Consider the following 20,961-nt stretch of genomic DNA (forward strand, 5'->3'; position numbering starts at 1 on the left):
CTTTGCATGACAGAGGCTGTGCAAATAACCAGTCTCTCCTTCTTCCACAGGAATAGAAATCTTAGCTAGACACATGGCTGTCCAGCTAAGGACTACATTTCCCAGCCTCCTTTGCACTAGGCAAAGTCATATGACTAAGTCTGTCCAGTGAGATGTCTGCAACTTCCAGACTGTGCCTCCACCTCCCTCTCTCACTGCTGACAGAAATAGGGAAGTGAAGCTAAAGGAGCTATCTCAAAGTTCAGGGCAAAAGCCACATGTGAAGAGCAGCAACGACACAACAGAAGGCACCCTGGGTTCCTGATGAGGGTGGAGCCTCCACACCAGCTCTGGAGGATTTACTCAAATTACACTTCTTATATCTAAACCACTATTATTTTATATTGTGTTGTTACAGCATAGAAACTCATATTTTAAATAAGTGTATGAATCCCATAGTATGAAAATACTACATTTTTCTTTACTCCATTGTCAACAGACAATTTCATTCGATCAAAAAAAATTAAGTGCCTTCTAACTGCCAGGCACCGTTCTAGTGCTATTGTTGCAAACCAGGCTGCAATAAAGATCCTGGATCACAATTCTTCATGCCTTTCCAGTACAGGTATCTTCTCTCTGTGATTGAAGGGAGAAGGCAAGGAGGAGGAGCCCACAGTCCATTATCTCACTTTAACTGGGGTTACCCCAGAAAAGAAAGGTGACCTAATCAAATCTCCTTGTAAACTTGCTAATGAAAGACCTCCTAGCAAACCCAAGGATATTTGCTAGCAGGAGAATCCTTATCTGTGGAATGTTTTCAGCAGGATGTACCCGGTGTGTCTAGGATTGCTCATAATAAACAAACTTGGAATCCTAGGAGTTATAGAGTATGGATCCCTGAAAAATGTCACATAAACTATGCAGCTCTCACAGTACAAAATGGACATACTTCATGGTCAACAACTTCCCCCATGTAAGTGATGTGAGCAGGTGCATTTGCTTAGAGACCTCCCATGTGAAATTTGGGCCAGAGCATGTCCTCACACAGGAGGAAAGAACCAGGTAGTGTAATTGGCAGACAACTTCTCTCTGCTTCTATAAAGCCTCACAATTACATGTGTCCTAGAAATTATTAGGAAGCTTGATATGTAATAAGATCAGTGACTCCCAAAAGTTTAATCTAACAGTTTTATCATTGTGTTTTCTTAAAGGGAAAATGTGTTTTAAAAAGGCAAAAGAATTCCTTCTCTTACTCCTTCCTCAGTTAAACGTAATAGACTGAAATTTTGCTTTCATGGACTCAGGTTTGTAAGAAATTTCACTTTAAAATGTACCTTTATTTTATATAACTCAATCTGATTTTCTAACTCTAAGCCAAAATTACACCTGATGCAGATTTAATTCAGTCATTTCTAAGTAAACAGTCAAATTAACTTTTCTGTCAATTCCGCTCTTTAGTGTTTCAGTTGCATCCCATTCAAGCCCTCTTGGGTGCGCACACTGTCCCCTCCCTGCGGTTTCAGTGGATGAGGGGACGTTTGTGTAACTGTTGCTTTGACATCACAGGGTGAGGCCCCCAGTCTCTCAAGTGTCACTTGGTTTGGTCCTGTGCTCACCTCATTCTCCCGCTGCCACTCATGTGTTTGTCACTGGACACATGTTGAGCTCTTATTCATGACTTTGACACTGGCTCCTTCAGGGACAGACATGGCTTCAATCAATCCCAAGGAGATACTGTTATAGGCTGAAATGTGTTCCCACAATCCAGTTGTGTTGAGATCCTGACCCCCAATACGGTGGAATGTGACTGTATTTGGAGACAGGGCCTTTACAGAGATAATTAAGGTAAAATGAGGTCATTAAAGTAGGCTTTAGTCCATTACAACTGGTGTCCTTATAAGAAAAAAGGATTAAGACAGAGAGATGCACAAAGGGAACACGTAAAGACAGGGAGAAGATGGCCGTTGGCCAGCCAAGAAGATGGGCCTCAAAATAAATGAACCCTTGACAACTGACCTCAGACATGCTGCTGACCTCTTCATCTCAGACTTCACCTTCCTGGACTATGAGAGAATCAATGTCTGTGTTCCAGCTGGCCAGTCAGTGGAACTTTATAATGGCAGGTGAGCAGGCTAAGACTGTCCACACTGCACCCGCCACAGCAGGCCCCTAGCCCCATGGCTGGCCCGGGTACAGGCCCATGAGCACATTCACAGTCGTGTGCAACACACTGTTTCAAGCTCTGTGACCCCTGGGAGCCCAGAGGAACTTCTCGTGCCACTCAGAGTCATCCCTTGCCCTGATCCCACTCCCACCTTCTATGCGGCAGTCCCCCTCCAAGTTCTAAACACACATCTTGCACTCCTGGGTCCCAAACATGAGGGCAGCTTCCATCGGGGTCACCATGGAACTCAAAGTGGAATGTGAAGGCTCCTCCCAGCCACTTGACCCCCTGGCGCTCTCCAATTCTCCTCTTCTCGCCCCACAGCTCAGGCGTTTCTCACAGGGAGGGTGAGGAAGGACGCACTGATGCTTGCAGTGTGCAGCTCGGTCCTTCTGCCTTTCATCTGAACCCTCGGCTCTTCAACCTGGAATCCAACAGCTGAGCCTCCTGTCCTGACAACTTCCCCTTGGGGTTAAAGGTGACCCCGTGACCTCCCATCCAGATTGGACATGGTTAGTAGACAAGGGGGAGGAAAAGTCAGACCAGGTAACAGACCTCAGAAGGCCACTCTGCTCACAGAGCTGCCCACACAACCCATGACCTTGCTTTCTTTAGGACACAGTCACATGTAGTTTGAAGAAGCGGGGCAGCCAGGTCAAAAGTTTTCTAAGTTTACAGGAAAAAACTATAAACAAACACTCCCAATACAGCTCCTGCTGACTTTGCGTAAGACCCCAGAGTAAGAGAAATCTCACGACCATCCACATTATCACCTAACTGCAAAACTACTACATCTAGACCTGTATCTCTCTGTCCCTACTATGTGTATATATATTGTCGCAGTCCATTTTCTGTTGCTATAACCGAATACCTGAGACTAGGTAATTTTTTTTTTTTTAAAAAAGAAATGTATTCATTACCATCCTGGAGGTCAAGGGACTGCATTTAGTGAGGGCCTGCTTGCTGGTGGGGACTCTGTACAGAGTCCTGAGGTAGCACAGGGCATCACATGTTGAGGGAGCTAAACTGGCTCTTAACAAACCCACTGTCTATTTTTCTTAGATATGATTCAAATGTATTTGTTTAAAGGCATGGAGTACAAGTGCAATTTTGTCATTATACATGCATAGACTGCACAGTGCTGAAGTCTGGGCTTTGAGGGTATTCATCACCCAAATGACATACATTGCACCCATTCAGAAATTTCTCATCACCCACCCCTCCTCCCACCCCCTCACCTTTCCAAGTCTCCATTCTCTACCATTCCACTCTCTACATCCACGTGTATATTTTACCTCACACTTATAAGTGTGACCATGTAGGATTTGTCTTTCTGTATCTGACTTGTTTCACTTAGGATAGTAGCCTCCAATTCTGTCCATGTGGCTGCAAAAGACAAGATTTCATTCTTTTGATGGCTGAAACCCATCCATTGGGTATAGATGCCATGTTTCCTTTATCCATTCACCCACCGATGGACACTTAGGTTGATTCCATATCTTTGCTACTGTGGATAGTGCTGCAATAAACAGAAGAGTACAGGTATCTTTTTGATATAATGATTTCTTTTCCTATGGGTAGCTGGATACCCAGTAGTAGGACTGCTGGTTCAAATGGTAGCTCTATTGTTAGGACTTTGAAAAATCTACATACTGTTTTCCATAGAGGCTGTACTAATTTACATTCCCACCAACAGTGTATAAGAGTTCCCTTGACAACATCTGCTATTGTTTGACTTTTTATTAACAGTCATTCTGAGTGAGGTAAGATGATATCTCACTGTGGTTTTAATTTGCACTTCTCTGATGATAACTGATACTGGGCATTTTCTCATATGCCTGTTGAACATTTGTATATCTTCTTTTGAAAAATGTCTATTCGGCCGGGCGTGGTGGCTCAAGCCTGTAATCCCAGCACTTTGGGAGGCTGAGACAGGCGGATCACGAGGTCAGGAGATCGAGACCATCCTGGCTAACATGCTGAAACCCCGTCTCTACTAAAAAAAATACAAAAAACTAGCTGGGTGAGGTGACAGCGCCTGTAGTCCCGGCTACTGGGGAGGCTGAGGCAGGAGAATGGCATAAACCCGGGAGGCGGAGCTTGCAGTGAGCTGAGATCCGGCCACTGCACTCCAGCCTGGGCAACAGAGCGAGACTCCGTCTCAAAAAAAAAAAAAAGAAAGAAAAATGTCTATTCATATCCTTTGCCCACTTTTTAATGGCGTTATTTTGTTGCTGTGAGTTGAGTGCTCATATATTCTGGATATTAGACCCTTGTCAAGTGCACATTTTGGAAATATTTTCTTCCATCCTGCAGGCTATCTGTTTACTCTGTTGATTATTTCTTTTGCTGTGCAGAAGTTCTTTAACTCCCACTTGTCCAATTTTGTTTCTGTTGCCTGTACTTCTGAGAATTCAACAATAAATTATTTGCCGAGACCAATCTCCAAAAGAGTTTCCCTAGGTTTTCTTCTAGTATTTTTATAGTTTCAGGTTTAAGTCTTTAATCCAGCTTGAGTTGATTTTGTGTATGGTGAGAGATACAAGTCCAGTTTCATTCTTCTACACAGGGCAATCCAATTTTCCCAGTACCATTTATTGAAAAGGATGTCTTTTCCCCATTGTCTGTTCTCGTTAACTTTGTCAAAGATCACTTAGCTGTAAATATGTGGCTTTATTTCTGGGTTCTCTATTTTGTTGTCTAGTTTTACACCAGTAACATGCTGTTTTGGTTACTACAGCCTTGTATAATTTGAAGTCAGGTAATGCAATATCTCCAGCTTTGTTCTTTTTGCTTAGAATTGCTTTGACTATTCAGGCTCTTTTTTAGTTCCATATAAATTTTAGGACTGCATTTTCTACTTCTGTGAAAAATTACGTTGGTATTTTGGTAGGGATTACATTGAATCTGTAGATTGCTTCAGACAGTGTGGTCACTTTAATATTAATTATTCCAGTCCATGAACATGGATGTTTTTCCATTGGTTTGTGTCATCTACAATTTCTCTCATCAGTATTTTGTAGCTTTCCTTGTGGAAATCTTTCACTTCCTTGGTTCAGTTGATACCTAGGTATTTTATTTTTGTAGTTAATGTAAATGGGACTGCTTCCTTGATTTCTTTCTCAGCTAGATCATTATTGGTGTAAAGAAACACTACTGATTTATGTACATTGATTTTGTATCCTGCAACTTTGCTGAATTTATTCATCCAATCTAAGAGTTTTTCAGTCAAGTCTTTAGGTTTTTCTAGATATAGGATCACATCTAGCCAGGGGTGGCGGCTCACACCTCCCAGCACTTTGGATAGCCAAGGCAGGCAGATTGCTTGAACCAGAAGTTTGAGATCAGCCTAGGCTACACTGTAACACTCCATCTCTACAAAAAAATTTAAAAATTAGTCAGGCATGGTAGTATGCACCTGTAGTCCTAGCTACTTGGGAGGCTAAGGCTGGAGGATCCCTTGAGTCCAGGAGTTTGAGGTTACAGTGACCTAGGATAGCAGCACTGTGCTCCAGTCTGGGTGACAGAGCGAGACTTTGTCTCAAAAAAAAAGATTATGTCATCAGCAAACCAGGATAATTTGACTTCCTCTTTTCTAACTGGTATGCCTTTTATTTATTCCTCTTGCCTGACTGCTCTGGCTAGGACTTCCAGTACTATGTTGAATAGGACTGATGAGAGTGGGCATCCTTGTCTTGTTTCGGTTCTTAGAGGGAATGCTTTCAAACTTTTCCCCTTTCAGTATGATGTTGGTTGTGGGTTTGTTATAGACGGCCTTTATCATTTTGAGCTTCTACGCCTTGTTTGTTGAGGGTTTTTATCATGCTGAATTTTACCAACTGCTTTTTCTAAGATGGTCGTATGGTTTTGTTCCTAATTCTATTTATGAGATGTATCACGTTTACTGATTTGCATACGTTGAACCATCCTTGCATCCCTGGCACATACACATCATAGCATATTATCTTTTTGGTGTGCTGCTGGAGTCAGTTTGCTAGTATTTTGTTGAAACTTGTACATCTATGTTCAACAGAGATATTGGTCTGTACTTTTGGTGGTTTGTCCTTGTCTGGTTTGGGTACTGGGGTGATACTGGCCTCACAGAATGAGTCAGGAAGAACTCCCTCACCCTCCATTTTCTGGAACCGTTTCAGGAGGGTTAGTACTAGTTCTTCATAGGTTTGGTAGAATTTGGCTGTGAATCTACTTGGCCCTGGGCTTTTCTCTGTTAGGAGATGTTTTTGTCACTGATTCAATCTCACTGCTCATTATTCAGACCCACCCTCTTGATAACTAATCTACTCCTGCAACAACCTATCAAGGATGAATGGATTATGGATTCTGCCATTCATGAAGGCAGAGTCCTCATGACCCAATCACCTCTTTAAGGTCTCACCTCTTAATACTGTCACATTGGGGATGACGTTTCAACATGAGTTTCAGAGAGGACAAACATTCAGACCATAGCACATCCCTATTATGGAGCTTTTAATCTATATAATAAATTATAAAAGTAATCAAATTTACTCATTGATTTTATGCCAAGGTTCATATCAAATAAATCAAAATGAAACTTAAGCTGTGTTTCTGAACCAACAAATCCTATCCTTTACCCTCCAAGCATGCATAAATCACCTTTCAGAAAACTCCTCCCAAGAAAATTCCCACTCTCTATCTGAACTGCAGCTACCAAAAATTCATTCATTTTCAATTTTTCCCTTTTGGCAGATTTTTTATAACTAGTTTAAAATATTTTGACCAAGGCACTAATTTCTTTTATATACAAAGAGCTCTTACTAATCAACAAGAAAAAGGCCTACCATCAGGTGGAAAAATGGCCAAGGTACATGAATCAGGAGTAGACAATAAAAGAAATATTTATGGTCATTAACATACAAAATTGCTCAATTTAAGAAATTAAATAATACCATTTCTTTCCTCTCAGATTGGCAAATAAATAAAAGACTGATAAAACTCTAGAGCTACATGGGTAGGAGGAAAAGGGCCTCTTCTCCAGCTACCTAAGATGCTGAAAGGGAAGAAGGCCAAACGGAAGGAGGTGGCCCTGGCCCCTGCCACTATGCAGCAGCAGGAGGCCGAGAAGATGGACATCTGAGGAAAGGCCTAAGAATTTCTGCACTGGACAGGACGTCCAGCCATTACAGGGACCTCGCCCACTTTGTCAAAGGCCCTGCTGTTTCAGGCTGCAGCGGCAAAGGGCCATCCTCCTTGAGTGGCTGAAAGCACCTCCTGTGACTGACTGGTTCACCCAGGGCTCAGGCCACAGGCAGCTAGCCAACCACGTATGCTGGCCCATAGTACCAACCAGAGACAAGCAAGAGAAGAAGCAGAGACTGTTGGCCTGGGCTGAAAGACAGCACTGGCCCAGGGGACATCCCCACTAAGAGACGGACCACGTGTCCCTCCAACAGGAGTTGATGCTGTCACAACCTTGGTGGAAAATGAGAAGGCTCAGCTAGTGGTAACTGCACGTGACGTGGCTCCCACTGAGCTGGTTGTCTTCCTGCCTGCCTGTGTCCTGAGATGGGGGTTCCCTACCGCACTGTCAAGGAGAAGGCCTGACGAGGGTGTCAAGCCCGCAAGACCAAGGAGTCTGCTCCACTGTCACCTTCACACAGGTTAACTTGGAAGACAAGGGAGCTCTAAGCTGGCGGAAGCTATCAAGACCCACGACAACAGATATGACAAGATCCGCCATCACTGGGAAGGCTACGCTCTGGGACCAAAATCTGTGGCTCACGTTGCCAAGCTGCAAAAGGCAAAGCCTGTCACTAAACTGGGTGAAATGAACACTGTTGAGTTTTCTGAACATCAAAATAACACAAATTCTCCTTCAATGAAAAAGGGGGCATACACACACACACACACACACACACACTTGACAAAAATATAAACTGGAAGACCTCTTTGGTGGGAAATTTGGCAAACTTTAAAATGCACATACACTTTTAAAAACAGCAATTCCATATCTAGGAACCTACCCAAAAGAAAACTCACATATATACAAAGATAGAACCCTAAGAATTTTTACTGCAATCCAGTTTATAATGAAATCTAGAAACAGTCTAAGGTTGCCATCAACTGGGAACTGATTCAATAAAAAATGGCACAGGCATACGATGGAATACCATGTGGCCACTACAATGAAGAAGAGTTTTTAAAATTGATACACAACTAAGTACATGAGTTTTAGAAAAAAGTAACTCACAGCAGTATGTCACATGTATTTTCAATAAGGGGAAGGAAAAGGAGGAGAATATCCAAGAGGTTGTGCAGACAGCGTAAGTGCATGAAAGGAAGCGGACTCTGAACTGCAGCTCTCCGTGTGGAGCGGGACAGAGGCGGCAGCAGCATCTAAGGCTCTGACTCTTACAGTGCTTGGGTATGTTATTACGAATAAATGGTGGGGAATGAGATGATGAGCACCCACCCACCAACACACTGCACCGTGAGACATAAAACTGCACCAGCACGAGCAGGGCAGTGCAGCACCCCTCCGGGAGAGGCCCCCCTGGTCTGGCACTTGCTCGCCCTCCCGCTCGCCCCTGGCTTGTCCTCCCATCTAGGGGCACGCGCCACCCTGGACAGCAGACTGCACTGCTCACGGTCTTGAGGCTTCTGTACTTTGCCTTTTTTATGAGCGCTATTTTCAGATGTACTTCAGGTGATGCAGGTACCACCATCTCGCTCAGATGTAGCTCTTTGGTATTCCAGTACACCCATGAGGTATTTCTTCGTTCTCCTGTTAATGGTCTTATCTCAGTAAGAAACAGCTGAGAAGGAACTCACTCCTGCAAACCCACCCTTCCGCGGGCAGCAGTCCTCGAGTGCTGTGGTCTCCGGACTCCCGGGAGGACCAAAAACTACCGAGCACCTCAGCGAGCCTTTATCTTTGTGGGTTTCAGCTACTGATGTTTCTCATACCAGAAATTTAACTGAGGAATGTAAAAGTATTTATTCACTCATTTCAAAACTGCACCAATCAATCCTTTACAGATCATTTCAAAACTACACCAATCAATCCTTTACAGATCATAAATAACATATTTTCATTTTTAAAATTTCCAAAATCCATTGTATGGAAATTTTAAGAACGTGGGTGCTGCTACTTAACTAGGTATTTTAATTAATATAATTAATTTAATTAATATAACTTTGAGTCAGTTTGCAAAGACACAGAATTAAACACACTTGCCTTAAATGAAACACAAGGCCATCATTTTTGATGACAGAAGCATTTCGAGATCCTGGGTTCTCTTTCACGTCAACCCCTTTCATAGTCACAGGCCTGAGTGTTTATCTCCATGAGAACCAGCTTGTGCTGGCTACAGACATTAGGCAGAGACAAGGAGCAAACTACACAAAAGGGAAAGCAGTCCACTTCCAAACATCACCTCATCCGCTTCAAGAATTTCAGACCCTCAGCAAGTCTACAAGTAACTCAGCTCCCATTCCTTGCTCCTCCCCAGAGGAGGGAGAAGCTGACGAGGATGAGCTGGCACAAGGTCATCACCTGGGTCGGTGTCCAGGGGGTTAAAGCTTTCCATCTCACCAAGAAGAGGTCGAAATGCCGAGCAACAAAGAGTCTGGCTCGCTGGTCTCCAGGCCTCCACAGGAGCAAGTGGCCACTGAGGGCGGAAACCTGGGCTGAGCCTGCGGACAGCAGGATGGAGGCGACAGTGACAAAAGCCTTGGGAAAGGACAGCAATGGAGAATCTAGTGGCAGTTAGGACACAGAACTGTTGGCCTTAGAGACCAACTTGTGACTAGATGCAGCATTATATTTCTTCTAATAGTCAGCTTTTTTTGCATACAGATTAAGAAAGGCTGGTGCCAGTAATTTAAAAGGGAACATTTAACGTTCACAGAACCAGAAATAACTGTGTGGACGGAATGCTGAAGATTCTTCTAGGGCTAAGAGCGAGTGCCTAAGCCAAGGACACCGTCGGCAGGGGCCCCTCCCCAGGCCTGGGCCTCAGAGCATGCTGGACACCACCCACCTGCAGCACACTGCGGAGAGGAGCTGACGGGGCTGTCCAGGAAAGAGCTGCTCCACAGCCACAGAAAACCCCGCACTGAGGTGCAGGCAAGCCAAGGTGCGTTCAAAAGGAGAAGCTAGGGGTTAGATGCCCTTGGGGGGTGTTGAAGAAGGGTGCATACAGATGATGGGTAGCCAAACGAGGCGCTGTGCCAGGAATCCAGGCACTTCCTCTGAGTGCCAAGCCCACCCTGCCATGCCCAGCTTCTGATCCTGGCACTGGGCCTTGAAGACCACATGGCTATCCTGACCAGGGGCTCGATGTTCAGCGCTGGGCACGGGCACTGCTTCCCAGGTGATGTGGGATGGGCTGGCGTGTGAGGGTCCCACATCGTTTTTCCTGGGGACTGGGGACAGCCACCAATCCTCACCTGGGAGCTGCTTCACTCTCTTACAGCTGTGATGGACTCACGGTCCTGTCAGATAAGGCCCCTACTCTGGGCATCTAAACCTCCCACACCCACTTTTCCAGACTCAGCCCCTTTCCACACTGATGACCTTAGCCTTGCCTTTTCTGTCTTTCAGCAGCTAACCATCTTTTCCTTCGTTAACAATTCTGTATACTGAATTTTTCCTGTTCAAATACTGCTGTGTTTTCCTATCTCCTGGCTGGATCCTGACTGATTCCACTTGAGTTTGTGCAAAGTAAAGCCCTGAAGTCCCCGTCACCACTAACAATCTGGAGTCACGTGAAGCCTGCTACCTAACACTGCTGCACCCTCCAGGGGCCTCCTCTGCTCTCTCCCTCCCTGTGCCAACTCTTCTTCTTCTTCTAATTTCCAGGCCCTTCCTGCATCCCTGCTGGCCCCTTCTCTCAGCACAGGCCAGCGTCCAGGTGGGACCCTGATCACTGTGGATGGTCACAGCCACCTTCGAAGCTCTGCAGACCTGCCCAGAGGGACGTCCGGACCCATCTTGTGGCCACATCATGACCCCTGGAAGCTTCTGCTGCTCTAACGGGGGAGGCTATGAGATCAGACTGACCTAACTACACAGGAAGGCCCACTTGGCAAAGTAAACAGCAACAGATAAACTTCAAGAGATTACAGCAGGAACCCATAAAACACAACATGTTACTACCTATTTATTTTTAGACAGTGTATCACGCCACATTATGAAGGCCATTCCAAATCACACACAGGAGTGTCTCTGTGGGAAGTGACATGGAGTGCCAGGGCTGTCTTGGTCCCAGCACTTACATGCCCTGTGACTGCAGGCAAGTCACCTGACAGCCAAAGCTCAATCTCCTGGCCTGATGGCCTCAGGATTCCTATCAAGGTAAGGATGCACTCTGCAAACCAGTGACGACTGCACCATTATTTCCAACCCTGAGCACATGCCGGCTCCCCTTCTGCTCTGCTCCAGTGTGGATGGGAAGAGCAGGACCCTCATCTTCACTGCAAGGAAGCCCAAGACTGGCATCACAACCCCGCCTACACACCCATGTCACCCGCCCCAAGGAGCAGTCCATTCACTGGTGGGATGGGGATGACAGCGTTATCTGTCTCTCAGGTCCCCTAAGGACCATAAGCATCGCTGTCAATCAGCTAAAATAGCATCATACTCCCCACTGTCCAGGTCACTTTGAATTTCAGGAGAAAGCAGGTGAAGGTGCCCTGTAATCCACAAAGAACCACATAAACACTAGTGTCAACCTTCACTACACCACAGCAGTGGAGAAAACACAGTTTTAAACATGTATTCAAAGAGATGAGGAATCTCCTGATCCCAAAGAACATTTTCACCACTTTCCAGGGCTCTTCACCTCCCCATCCCTGCCCAATACAGGCAGCTCACACTGAGGCCAGCTCCCTGGCAGTGGTCCTGCACCACCACCTACGGGCTCCACGGGGAAGTGAGGGGAGGCCCAGGGCAGGGAGGAGGGCACCTCCTTGAGAATCCAGCCCAGGGCTCAGATCAAGAGACAGGAAAAGACAGCAGCAGCATGTGCAGCTGCAGAACGACTCCTCTAAAAAGGAGGCTGAGGCCAGGTGTGGTGTGGTTCATGCCTGTAATCCCAGCACTCTGGGAGGCTGAGGCAGGAGGATCGCTTGAGCTCAGGAATTCAAGACCAGCCTGGGCAACATGGCAAAATCCCATCTTTACAAAAAATATAAAAATTAGCCGGGCATGGTAGCCAGTGCCTGTAGTCCCAGCTACTCAAGTGGCTGAGGTGGGAGGATCACCTGAGCCTGGGAGCAGGGGCTGCAGTGAACTACGATCGAGCCACTGCACTTGAGCCTGGACAACAGAGCCAGACCCTGTCCCCAAAAATAAAGAGGAGGCTGAAAATTCATATGACTACAAGTGTTTTAAAAAAACACAATTATATGCTTACATACATCAAAATATTATCAGTGATCATTTTGAGGAGATAAAACGAGAAATCTCTCCTTCCTCTATTTTTTAAATTTTATTTTATTTTAGAGTCAGAGTCTCGCTCTGTCACCCACGCTAGAGTGCAGTGGCTGCAACATAGCTCACGGCAGCCTTGAACTCCTGGGCTTAAGCCAGCCGCCTGCCTCAGCCTGCAAAGCACTGAGTTACAGGCATATGCCACAGCTTCTTCCTAGCCTTTAAATGCTCTCTCAGGTGCCACATTTCATCATGGAAAACACTAGCCCTGGGTGGGGGAATCGAGTAGAAATAATTGTCAAACACGGCCTTTCCTACTCCCCGGCCCTGCCCACCCAGTCAGCAGCCTTAGAGGGTGTTCTTAGGATAGTCTCAGGATGTGAACAAACACTAAAAAGGTGTCTTTACATCGTAAACGGCCAGAGTAGTTTCTTTGAAACAAAGGAAGCTAAGTGCCCACCGCCATCACCTGTCAGAACGGCCCTGGCTCCAAACAGAGCACCCACCGCACAGCCCCACACAGCAGCACCACCTCCTGCTGGAGGAAGTCCTTCCAGAGGGTTCTCTGCACCCAACCGCACAGGCACAGCCCTGCACAGTGCCGCAAGGCAGCACTGCCTCCTGCTGGACAAAGTCCCTTCCAAAGGGTTCCCAGCTTTGCTCATTTACTCTTTCCTGCTCCAACTTAGTTCCTAAAGGCAGGCAGGGCCCCCAAAGGGATGCTGATGGGTCCAGGTCTTCGAGGCAGCACTACACACCATGAGGTACCCCTTGGTGAGCAGGCAGCATGCGGCTCCCAGGACCCACTGCAGAGTCCAGCCGGCGTTTTCCACAGCAGGATATCCCCCATGGAGGCTCTCGGTGCTTCAAGAATATTCTCATCTCAAGAGGGATGTGGGACACTGGGACGAAGATTCTGGGGTCAGACCTAAAATGGGCTTCAAGGGGCCACAGGGACAGAGCAAGGGAGGAGCAGGAAGGGCCTTACCCTGAGCTCTAAGATGACAACTTCCCTCTCGCCGCCACCTCTCCTGCCCAGATGTCCTGCCCAGAACCAGCCATCAGAGCCAGAACCAGAACCAGGGACTCCAACAGGGCAGGGGGCGAGGGGTCCCAGCAAGACACAGTCCGCAGCCCAGAGGCAATGCAGACACCCTGTGATGGCCACAGAGGCCACAGGGCCAGCCAGAGGAAGCCAGGACTGTGCCACCTGGTGACTGGGAGTCGCCTCCCCATGGCTGCTAAGTGAGGAGGTTGGGCTGAGTGGCCTCTGGCAGGCTTACCTTTTTATCTTCCTTAGTCTTTCGAACAGTTCGATGGGGACCAAAAATGTTTTGCATTCCAAAGGCCTTCCTGGACCACTCCCTTTTGGGAGCGCTCAGCGGGGGCTGCGCGAAGCTGCCCTCCACCCTGTAGCGGTCCGCGGGGATCTTGCTCATAGGAGGGGGCAGCGTGCCACAGTTGACGCTGGACCAGCCGTCAGTGGAATCTGTGTAAGACTCCTGGTCGCTGGCATGTCCGCACTGCCACTCCCGGAGCACGTGAACTGGGAGCCAGCGCTGGTTGAAACCACAGCTGACGCCCCCGGTGCCCCTCTTGGAAGGGGGGACTGAGCTCCTCAAAGAAGCTGGAGGCACCTCCACAGGAGAGGCCGGTCCTAGGTGCTTGTTTAGGTCCCGGAACCTGTCAGTCTGATGAGCGGCCTCAAATGGGGGGCTCCCTTCGGAGTCCGGACAGAAGGGTCCAGACCAGGGAGCACCCCAGGGCTGGGTACCCCTCCCACCCACACCGTCCCACGCGCTGCCTCCGGGGCCATGCCTGCTTGAGCTCCCACCCAGGTCCACCACAAGGACTCGGTTGCTCTTCTCCTCCTGATGGAAGTTCCCGATGCCGCTGTCACTGTTGCTGCTGGTGCTGTTGTTCTGGTGGGCGTCGGCGTCCCCGTCCAGAAAGGCGCGGGCCCGCATGCCCTCGATCAGCTCACCCATGTCTCGGTACAGGACAGAGATGAACTGCAGGACAGGGAGGGAGGACGCCGGGAATTCCAGACAGCCATTGGTGTCCGGGTCAGCCGTGCACTCAAACCCAAACCGCCGAGCAATGCCTTGGTGGATCTTGTGATTAAACAAGTCTGGGTCCACCATGAACACATGGCAGGAAGTCCGCAGGGCGCCCTCCTCCTCCTGGGCCAGGCTCCCGTCATCATTCGTCTGCATGGTCACCAACCCGAAAAATCGCCGGTCATCCGGGCACACGGCGCTGAAGGCCAGCTTCTCGGCCGGGTACTCGGCCACGACCCCAGCCTTGTCAGTGCTCAGCTGCACACAGTCGTGCATGATCTTCATGGTCACCAGCGAGTGGATTTTCTGCTCTGCCCGCAGGCGCCGCATGCAGCCACGGATGGCTTGCAAGCTGTCGGACTCCAGGTTGGAGCTCGTGGAAGGAAGTTCAATGGAGCCTAAGTAGCCCACGATCATCGCCACATTTAAAATACTTGCATCCAATGCGAAATCGTCATGACTTTCTAGTCCAATGCTGAAAACCGAATCATCATGAATAACTTTCGATATTTCCTCCTTAGAAAGCATGTTGGGATTTGGATTATTTATACTTTCATGTCCAACATCAAATCGAGCTGCGGCCGACTCCGAAAGGGATCTTTGTTTCAATTTCAAGGGCTCTGAACTGCTCGCACAAAGGCTCGGGTTTTCAAAAATCATATTGAAAATTCCACCAGACTGCATTTCCTCCACGACTCGCTCTGCTCTGTTTATACCTAGTGCTTTGGAATCCAGCTTGGGTTTCAGCCAGCCTTTTCCTTCATAGAGTCCCCCTTCTTCGTCACTGGAACAGGATTCGAGGCGGCCGATGCCTTCGGCAATCACCATGTGCAGGACACCAGAGCACTTCCCAATTAATTTCACTACATCTTCATGAGACGCTTTTTTCACGTTGATTTCATTGACAGCAAATATCTGGTCTCCAGCTCGGAGACCCACGAAATCCGCAGGGCTCCCCCTCATGACACAGCTGAGCACACAGGGCGCCTGTCCCGAAAGCGTGAATCCATAGCCGGCCCTCCCCCGGGCAACCTCCACACTCCGCACCCGTGGGGGCGCCGGCCCAGGCAATGGGCGCTTGGACGCCTCCCCAACTCTAAACATTCTGATGAGCTTCTAAGACCAAGAGCACGTCTCATTGTTCCCGTGGAGCCATACTTGAGGGAATGCTTGATGCTACCATGCTTGCTTCTTCAAACAGTGCCCTAAGAAAGAAAAATGAACAGCTCATTATTAAAGCCCATCTTTCTCCACTGCTCACTGGTATTACCTAAACACAAAAACATAATTCATAATAAAAACCACCGCAGAAAGCACCTCTAAGTGTCTATAGATAATAAATCTTCAAGTCAGGCAAAGAAACTTCCTTTCGGAGTAGAAAATGTCTCCTACAACGGCGACCTTGTCACTGCACGAGTTCCCATTCCTGCCCGGCGGACCCACCAACCCACCGTGGGCGTGAGGACGCAAGACTGCTTCCCCCGCTGCTTCCACACCCTGCTTCGATGGAAAGAGCCCCTTGCTACTCAGTGTCGTCCGTGGACTGACAGCCTGTCTGAAAGGCAGACTCTCGGGCTCCACTCAGAACAAACACACCCAAACCCACGTTTCATACGACAGCAGAGTCCAAGCGTGAGAAGCAAGGCCTGCTACAGGCTTCAGGTTCAAAGGCACCTGCAGAACAGAGTCGAACCCCTTAGTTGATTACAAATCCCCTCACATAGAGTTTTCCCTCAGGAGAGGGGTCACCTAATATTCCATGACCCTCCCACATTAATTTATTTTGAATATACTGTGTTGGGGAAAGCACATTAGCCTGAAACAACCTCAATCAATACTGCAGAGGCCACCCAACAGGCTAGATAAAAACCACCACCAAGAAAAGCAAAGAAACGTCATATTAACTCAATTCTTCCAGGGGGTATGACTTTAAAAGTATTGGTCATCATTAAGAACAAACTTGTCAGGGGCTCCCGGACCACCCCCAGGCCAGTGATTCCCAGGACTTAGTACAAAGGTGCACTCACAGCTGAGATTCATTAGAGCGAAAGGATTCCACACAAAATCAGCAGGCGCAGAGGCCCATGGGGCGATGTCCTGAGGAAACTTGGCCCGAGCTTCCAGAATCCTCTCCCGGTGGGGTCGTGCAGGATGCACTGAGCTCCCCCCAGAGTGAGCCGTAACAGTGTGTGCAGTGTCGTCACCAGGGAAGCCCACCGGAGACTCGGTGCCAGAGTTTTGACTGTGGGCTGGGCACATGGGCACTCTCTGCCTGCCTTGCACTCAGACTCTGGACTCCCAGAGGAAAGGCAGGTTCTCAGCACAAACCCTGTTGCCCACACAAGCAGCTGAGCACAAGGAGCCCCTCCTCAGTGAGGACGGTGGGCACCGTCCTGATACCACTCAGGGGCCAGCCTGGCACACAGGCCTCTCAGGATGGTCTCGGGCCTGCTGTGTAGTCTCTCCTGCAAAACTCTTTAAAGATCCCTTGAAAAAGCAATACAGTAAGTGATGATGTTGTGAAGATGCAAAACAGAACAGAGGGTATGTTTTTTAAAGAAATAATTGTTTTAAAGGTATTAGAAGAGATTTTTGTGTCTTGGGATACAGTTTCCAGCAACAGGATCATAAACAGATTTGAAGTAATTTACACACACAAAAGCTACAGAACTAGATAACGTGGAAAGGCTATTACTGGGTGACTCCAAGAGCGGCTTCTGTGATGACAAACATGGACATACAACATGCACACTTAGTAAAATTACGTTTTGATAGAGAAGAGTCAAAAATGAATATAAATTACATTACTCAATATCTAAGTAGTACTATATTAATAATTTAAATATTAGGACTGGGCATTTAACTATTTAATGTTCATCATTAAAAAATAAATAAATAAATGTAAAAGTTGGCCAAGAAACATCCTTGGGGATCTTCTCATTGGATCTCCTTAAGAGGTGTGACAGGCTAGCTGATGGTCCCTGATACACCCACGTCTTCACTCCCAAGCTTCTGGATGGCTCCTCCTATCCACATGACCTCATGAAGGCTCTGGAGATGGGGAGAGTGTCAGGTGCGCCCGTGTGAGCCTGGGGTCAGAGCCAGAGGGGACGGCCATGTGGGGAAGGATGCAGAGACCGCAGGGATTCAAGGACGGGTCTCGAGCCCAGGCAGACGGGCAGGCGGTCGCCTCCAAAAGCTGCGAAGGTGAAGGAAGCAGACTTAAAGCCGCCAGAGGAACCAGCTCTGCCGCATCTGCCATCAGCCAGGTCACAGTGACTGCAGACATGAGGCCCCTGAAAATGCAGGAGAATTAATGCGTGTTGTCTTAAGCCCCCCAGTTTGTGGTAATTTCTTTCAGCAGCCCCAGGAAACAAATACAAGGGGGAATCACTTTATCACAGGTGAGGCGAGAGGGAAAGCAGGACACGCGTGAAACGGTCTCACTAAAGCACACTCGGAAAAGCATCTGGCTCATGGTAGATATCACACAACAAAGGTGCTGTTGTTCCCGTTACAGCAAATGCCAGCTATCACTGTGAACGGCCCCAGGACAGCAGGTCATGAAGCCTTGATGGCTTCCTCGAGGAACAGAACACCTCTTGGCTTTCTCCTCAAACAGGAATAGATACTGCTTCAATGAAAGACATGACTTCCCAGTTTATTTACACCATCCGCCTCACACTGTGTGACATAATGTTGGATAACAGTCTTCTGTGCAGTCCACTCAATTTTTCTACTAGACTCTTACTGTCATGTGCCTCTGCTTATTTAAAAAAAAATGGTTTGTAATTCATATAAGTAATATCTTATTATCTATAATCACATTTGTTTTTATTTTTTAGAGACAGGGTCTCACTCCATTGCCCAGGCTGGAGAGCAGTGGCACAGTCATTGCTCAGTGCAGCCTCAAACTCACTCCTGGGCTCTAGCCATAGCGAGCACACCCCCATACTCAGCTAACTTTTTTTTTTTTGGAGAAAACTGTAAAACTGTATTGAGATATTTTAAGTCACGTATCTAATATAAAACCAGTTTGCATTGCTTCAGCTTGTCTTTGTTGAAACCTGCGGTTGCCCTTCAGCTCCTTCTGGCAATTTACATTGCTCTGATTTTGGCAGAAACTTCCCCTGGACATCAGGACCATTTCCACATTCATCCCAGTCTTTGAGACAGCTCCCGGAGATCAGCTTCCCGGTCCAGCACAAGAATTTCAGTGGCACCGTGATCTTCCTCTCTCCCGGCCAGCTGCAGGACCCGACCTTTAGGGTCCCTCTTACTGAGGCTGTTCACCGCTGGGCTCAAGCCCAGGCCCAGGTGGCTCAGGAGGCTGCAGACACCGTCTGGGTCTAAGCCTACATGCGGATCTTCCTTGCCAACTCATATTTCACACGGCTGCTTCTCAGCAGTGGGGAAAGAGTCCAGAACGCAGGAACGCAACCCTCACACCCTCGCAGGTCCACAGTGTTCACCACGTGGGCGAAGGGGCCGAGGGGAAGACACCCGGTGAACCTTAGCTAATGTTTTAATTTTTCTGTAGACGAGATCTCACTCTGTTGCCCAGACTAGTCTCAAACTTCTGACCTCAAGCAATCCTCCCGCCTTGGCCTCCCAAAATAATCACATATGTTCAGCTTATAGTTTAATTTTTCCTTAAACTGTATCAATTAATAGTAAAGCTAGCAGAATAGACAGTGAAATTCAGAAGACCACAGGGCACTGGATTCCAGCTGAACTTGCATTACAGCATTGGGGCTACCAGTAAGAACGTCCGCTCCCAGGCCCCTGCACCTCCCAGAGACTCTGACTTAGTAAGTCTGGGGCAAGGCCAGAAAGCTCCAACTACCCCCCCCCACGCACACACCTTCCAGCTAACTCTGAAACACCCTGACTGGAGATCATCTAACCCAGCCTCTTCGTTGTGTGGAAAAGGGAACAAGATCCAGCCAGAAGCAATTCATCCAGCCCCAAGGCACAGATGGGATGTGATATGAAGGTCCCCACTGGCCGCACAACACTGCCGCCTCCCATCAGGAGTCACCGACCACACCACACAGGCTGAGTGTCCCTTAGAAGAGATTTTTGGGACCTGAAGTGCTGTGGATTTTTTCTGATTTTGGAACATCTGTATATATGTAATGAGATATGTTGGGATAGGACCCAGGTCTGAACAGGAAATTCATGTATGTTTCATATACACCTTATACACACAGCCTGAGGGTAATTTTGTGCAGTATTTTTGATAATGTGTATGAAACAAGGTTTGTGTCCATCAAGCCATTAGAAAGCAAAGGTTGACCAGCTCAGCGATGCCTGGGGCATCACATCCGTGTCAAAAGGTTTCCAATTCTGGAGCATCTGGAAAGGGATGCTCAACCCGCACTGTCACTCCTTCACTCACTCATCATTAAAAACTCAGGGTGTAAAGAGGACAATAAAACAAAACAAAGGAAACAAACTCAGGGTGATCTAGAAATAAATATTGCTGCCATGACACTTTTCTATTCCCTTCCAAAGTTAAAACCTCCTATGAAAGGTCCTGTTCTGATAAACTCCTCCACTCATGCTGGGCAGCACCCTAGACATGCAAGTACAGAGAGGGGTCCTAGCCCTGAGCCACGGTGCAGCAGGCCTCAAGCGAGGCAGGGCCGGAAAGACCAAGCCAGCACCTAGCCGTAATGACCACGCACACAGGGCGAGGCGAGAGAGAAGCCATCCTCCGAGGGCAGAGAGTCTGGGCGCACAGAGGAGAAGAGGAGAGCGAGGGACAAGAACAGCACAACATCGACTATCACAGCCTCCAGGGTGACCCCACAGGCTGCAATGGCGGCCCCCACTGCCAGGACTTGCCGTGCAGCGCATGTCATCCTAAGCACCACTGCTCTGAGGAAGGCTCTGTTACAATTCTCACAGGTAGATGAGGGAGTGGGGGCACAGAGAAGCTACGTAACTTGTCTACCAGCACACAGCCAATTAACTGCAAAGGTGGATTTGAACCCGGGCCATTCTTGGCTTACCCTCACTTACATGGATTCATAGAGGAAGGGCCTGAGACAGCAAGACACCACGCCACCTTCTCCAGCTGGGACCTGCCCCCACAGGCGCCTGCCCACCTCACACCCTCCCACAGTCATCATGTCCCAGCAGCCTCCCACCACCACCTCACAGTGCCCACAGGTGCCGAACACCCACCCAGCACCCCCTCTCCCACCACATCAGGGACACACACACCAGACGATCTGATGCCTGCCCTCCAAGACACACCCATGCAGACCCGCACTGACCATCCCTGCATCCAGCCACCTCCACCACTCACCTGAGGGGCCCTCCAAGAGGTGAGTGGT

The 20,961-nt window shown here is 48.1% G+C and overlaps 1 protein-coding gene across 5 annotated transcripts in view; it reads right to left on the reverse strand.

Annotated features, from left to right (window-relative positions):
• The window catches only part of RGS12 (regulator of G protein signaling 12), a 155,175-nt gene that overhangs the window by 117,434 nt on the left and 16,780 nt on the right, over nt 1-20,961 (reverse strand). For 3 of the 5 annotated variants that reach the window (XM_037983145.2, XM_037983143.2, XM_037983146.2), the window contains exon 2: nt 13,841-15,822. The exons of 1 other annotated variant lie outside the window; for it this stretch is intronic. In XM_037983145.2, the coding sequence (XP_037839073.2) occupies nt 13,841-15,721 (1,881 nt within the window). In that variant the 5' untranslated portion in view covers nt 15,722-15,822. Of the gene's footprint in view, nt 1-13,840; nt 15,823-16,644; nt 17,914-20,961 lie in introns of all 5 variants that reach the window. One more of the 5 variants, XM_037983144.2, reaches the window with a different exon arrangement.

Source organism: Chlorocebus sabaeus, chromosome 27 (assembly GCF_047675955.1).
Source record: "Chlorocebus sabaeus isolate Y175 chromosome 27, mChlSab1.0.hap1, whole genome shotgun sequence".
Lineage (NCBI taxonomy): Eukaryota > Metazoa > Chordata > Mammalia > Primates > Cercopithecidae > Chlorocebus > Chlorocebus sabaeus.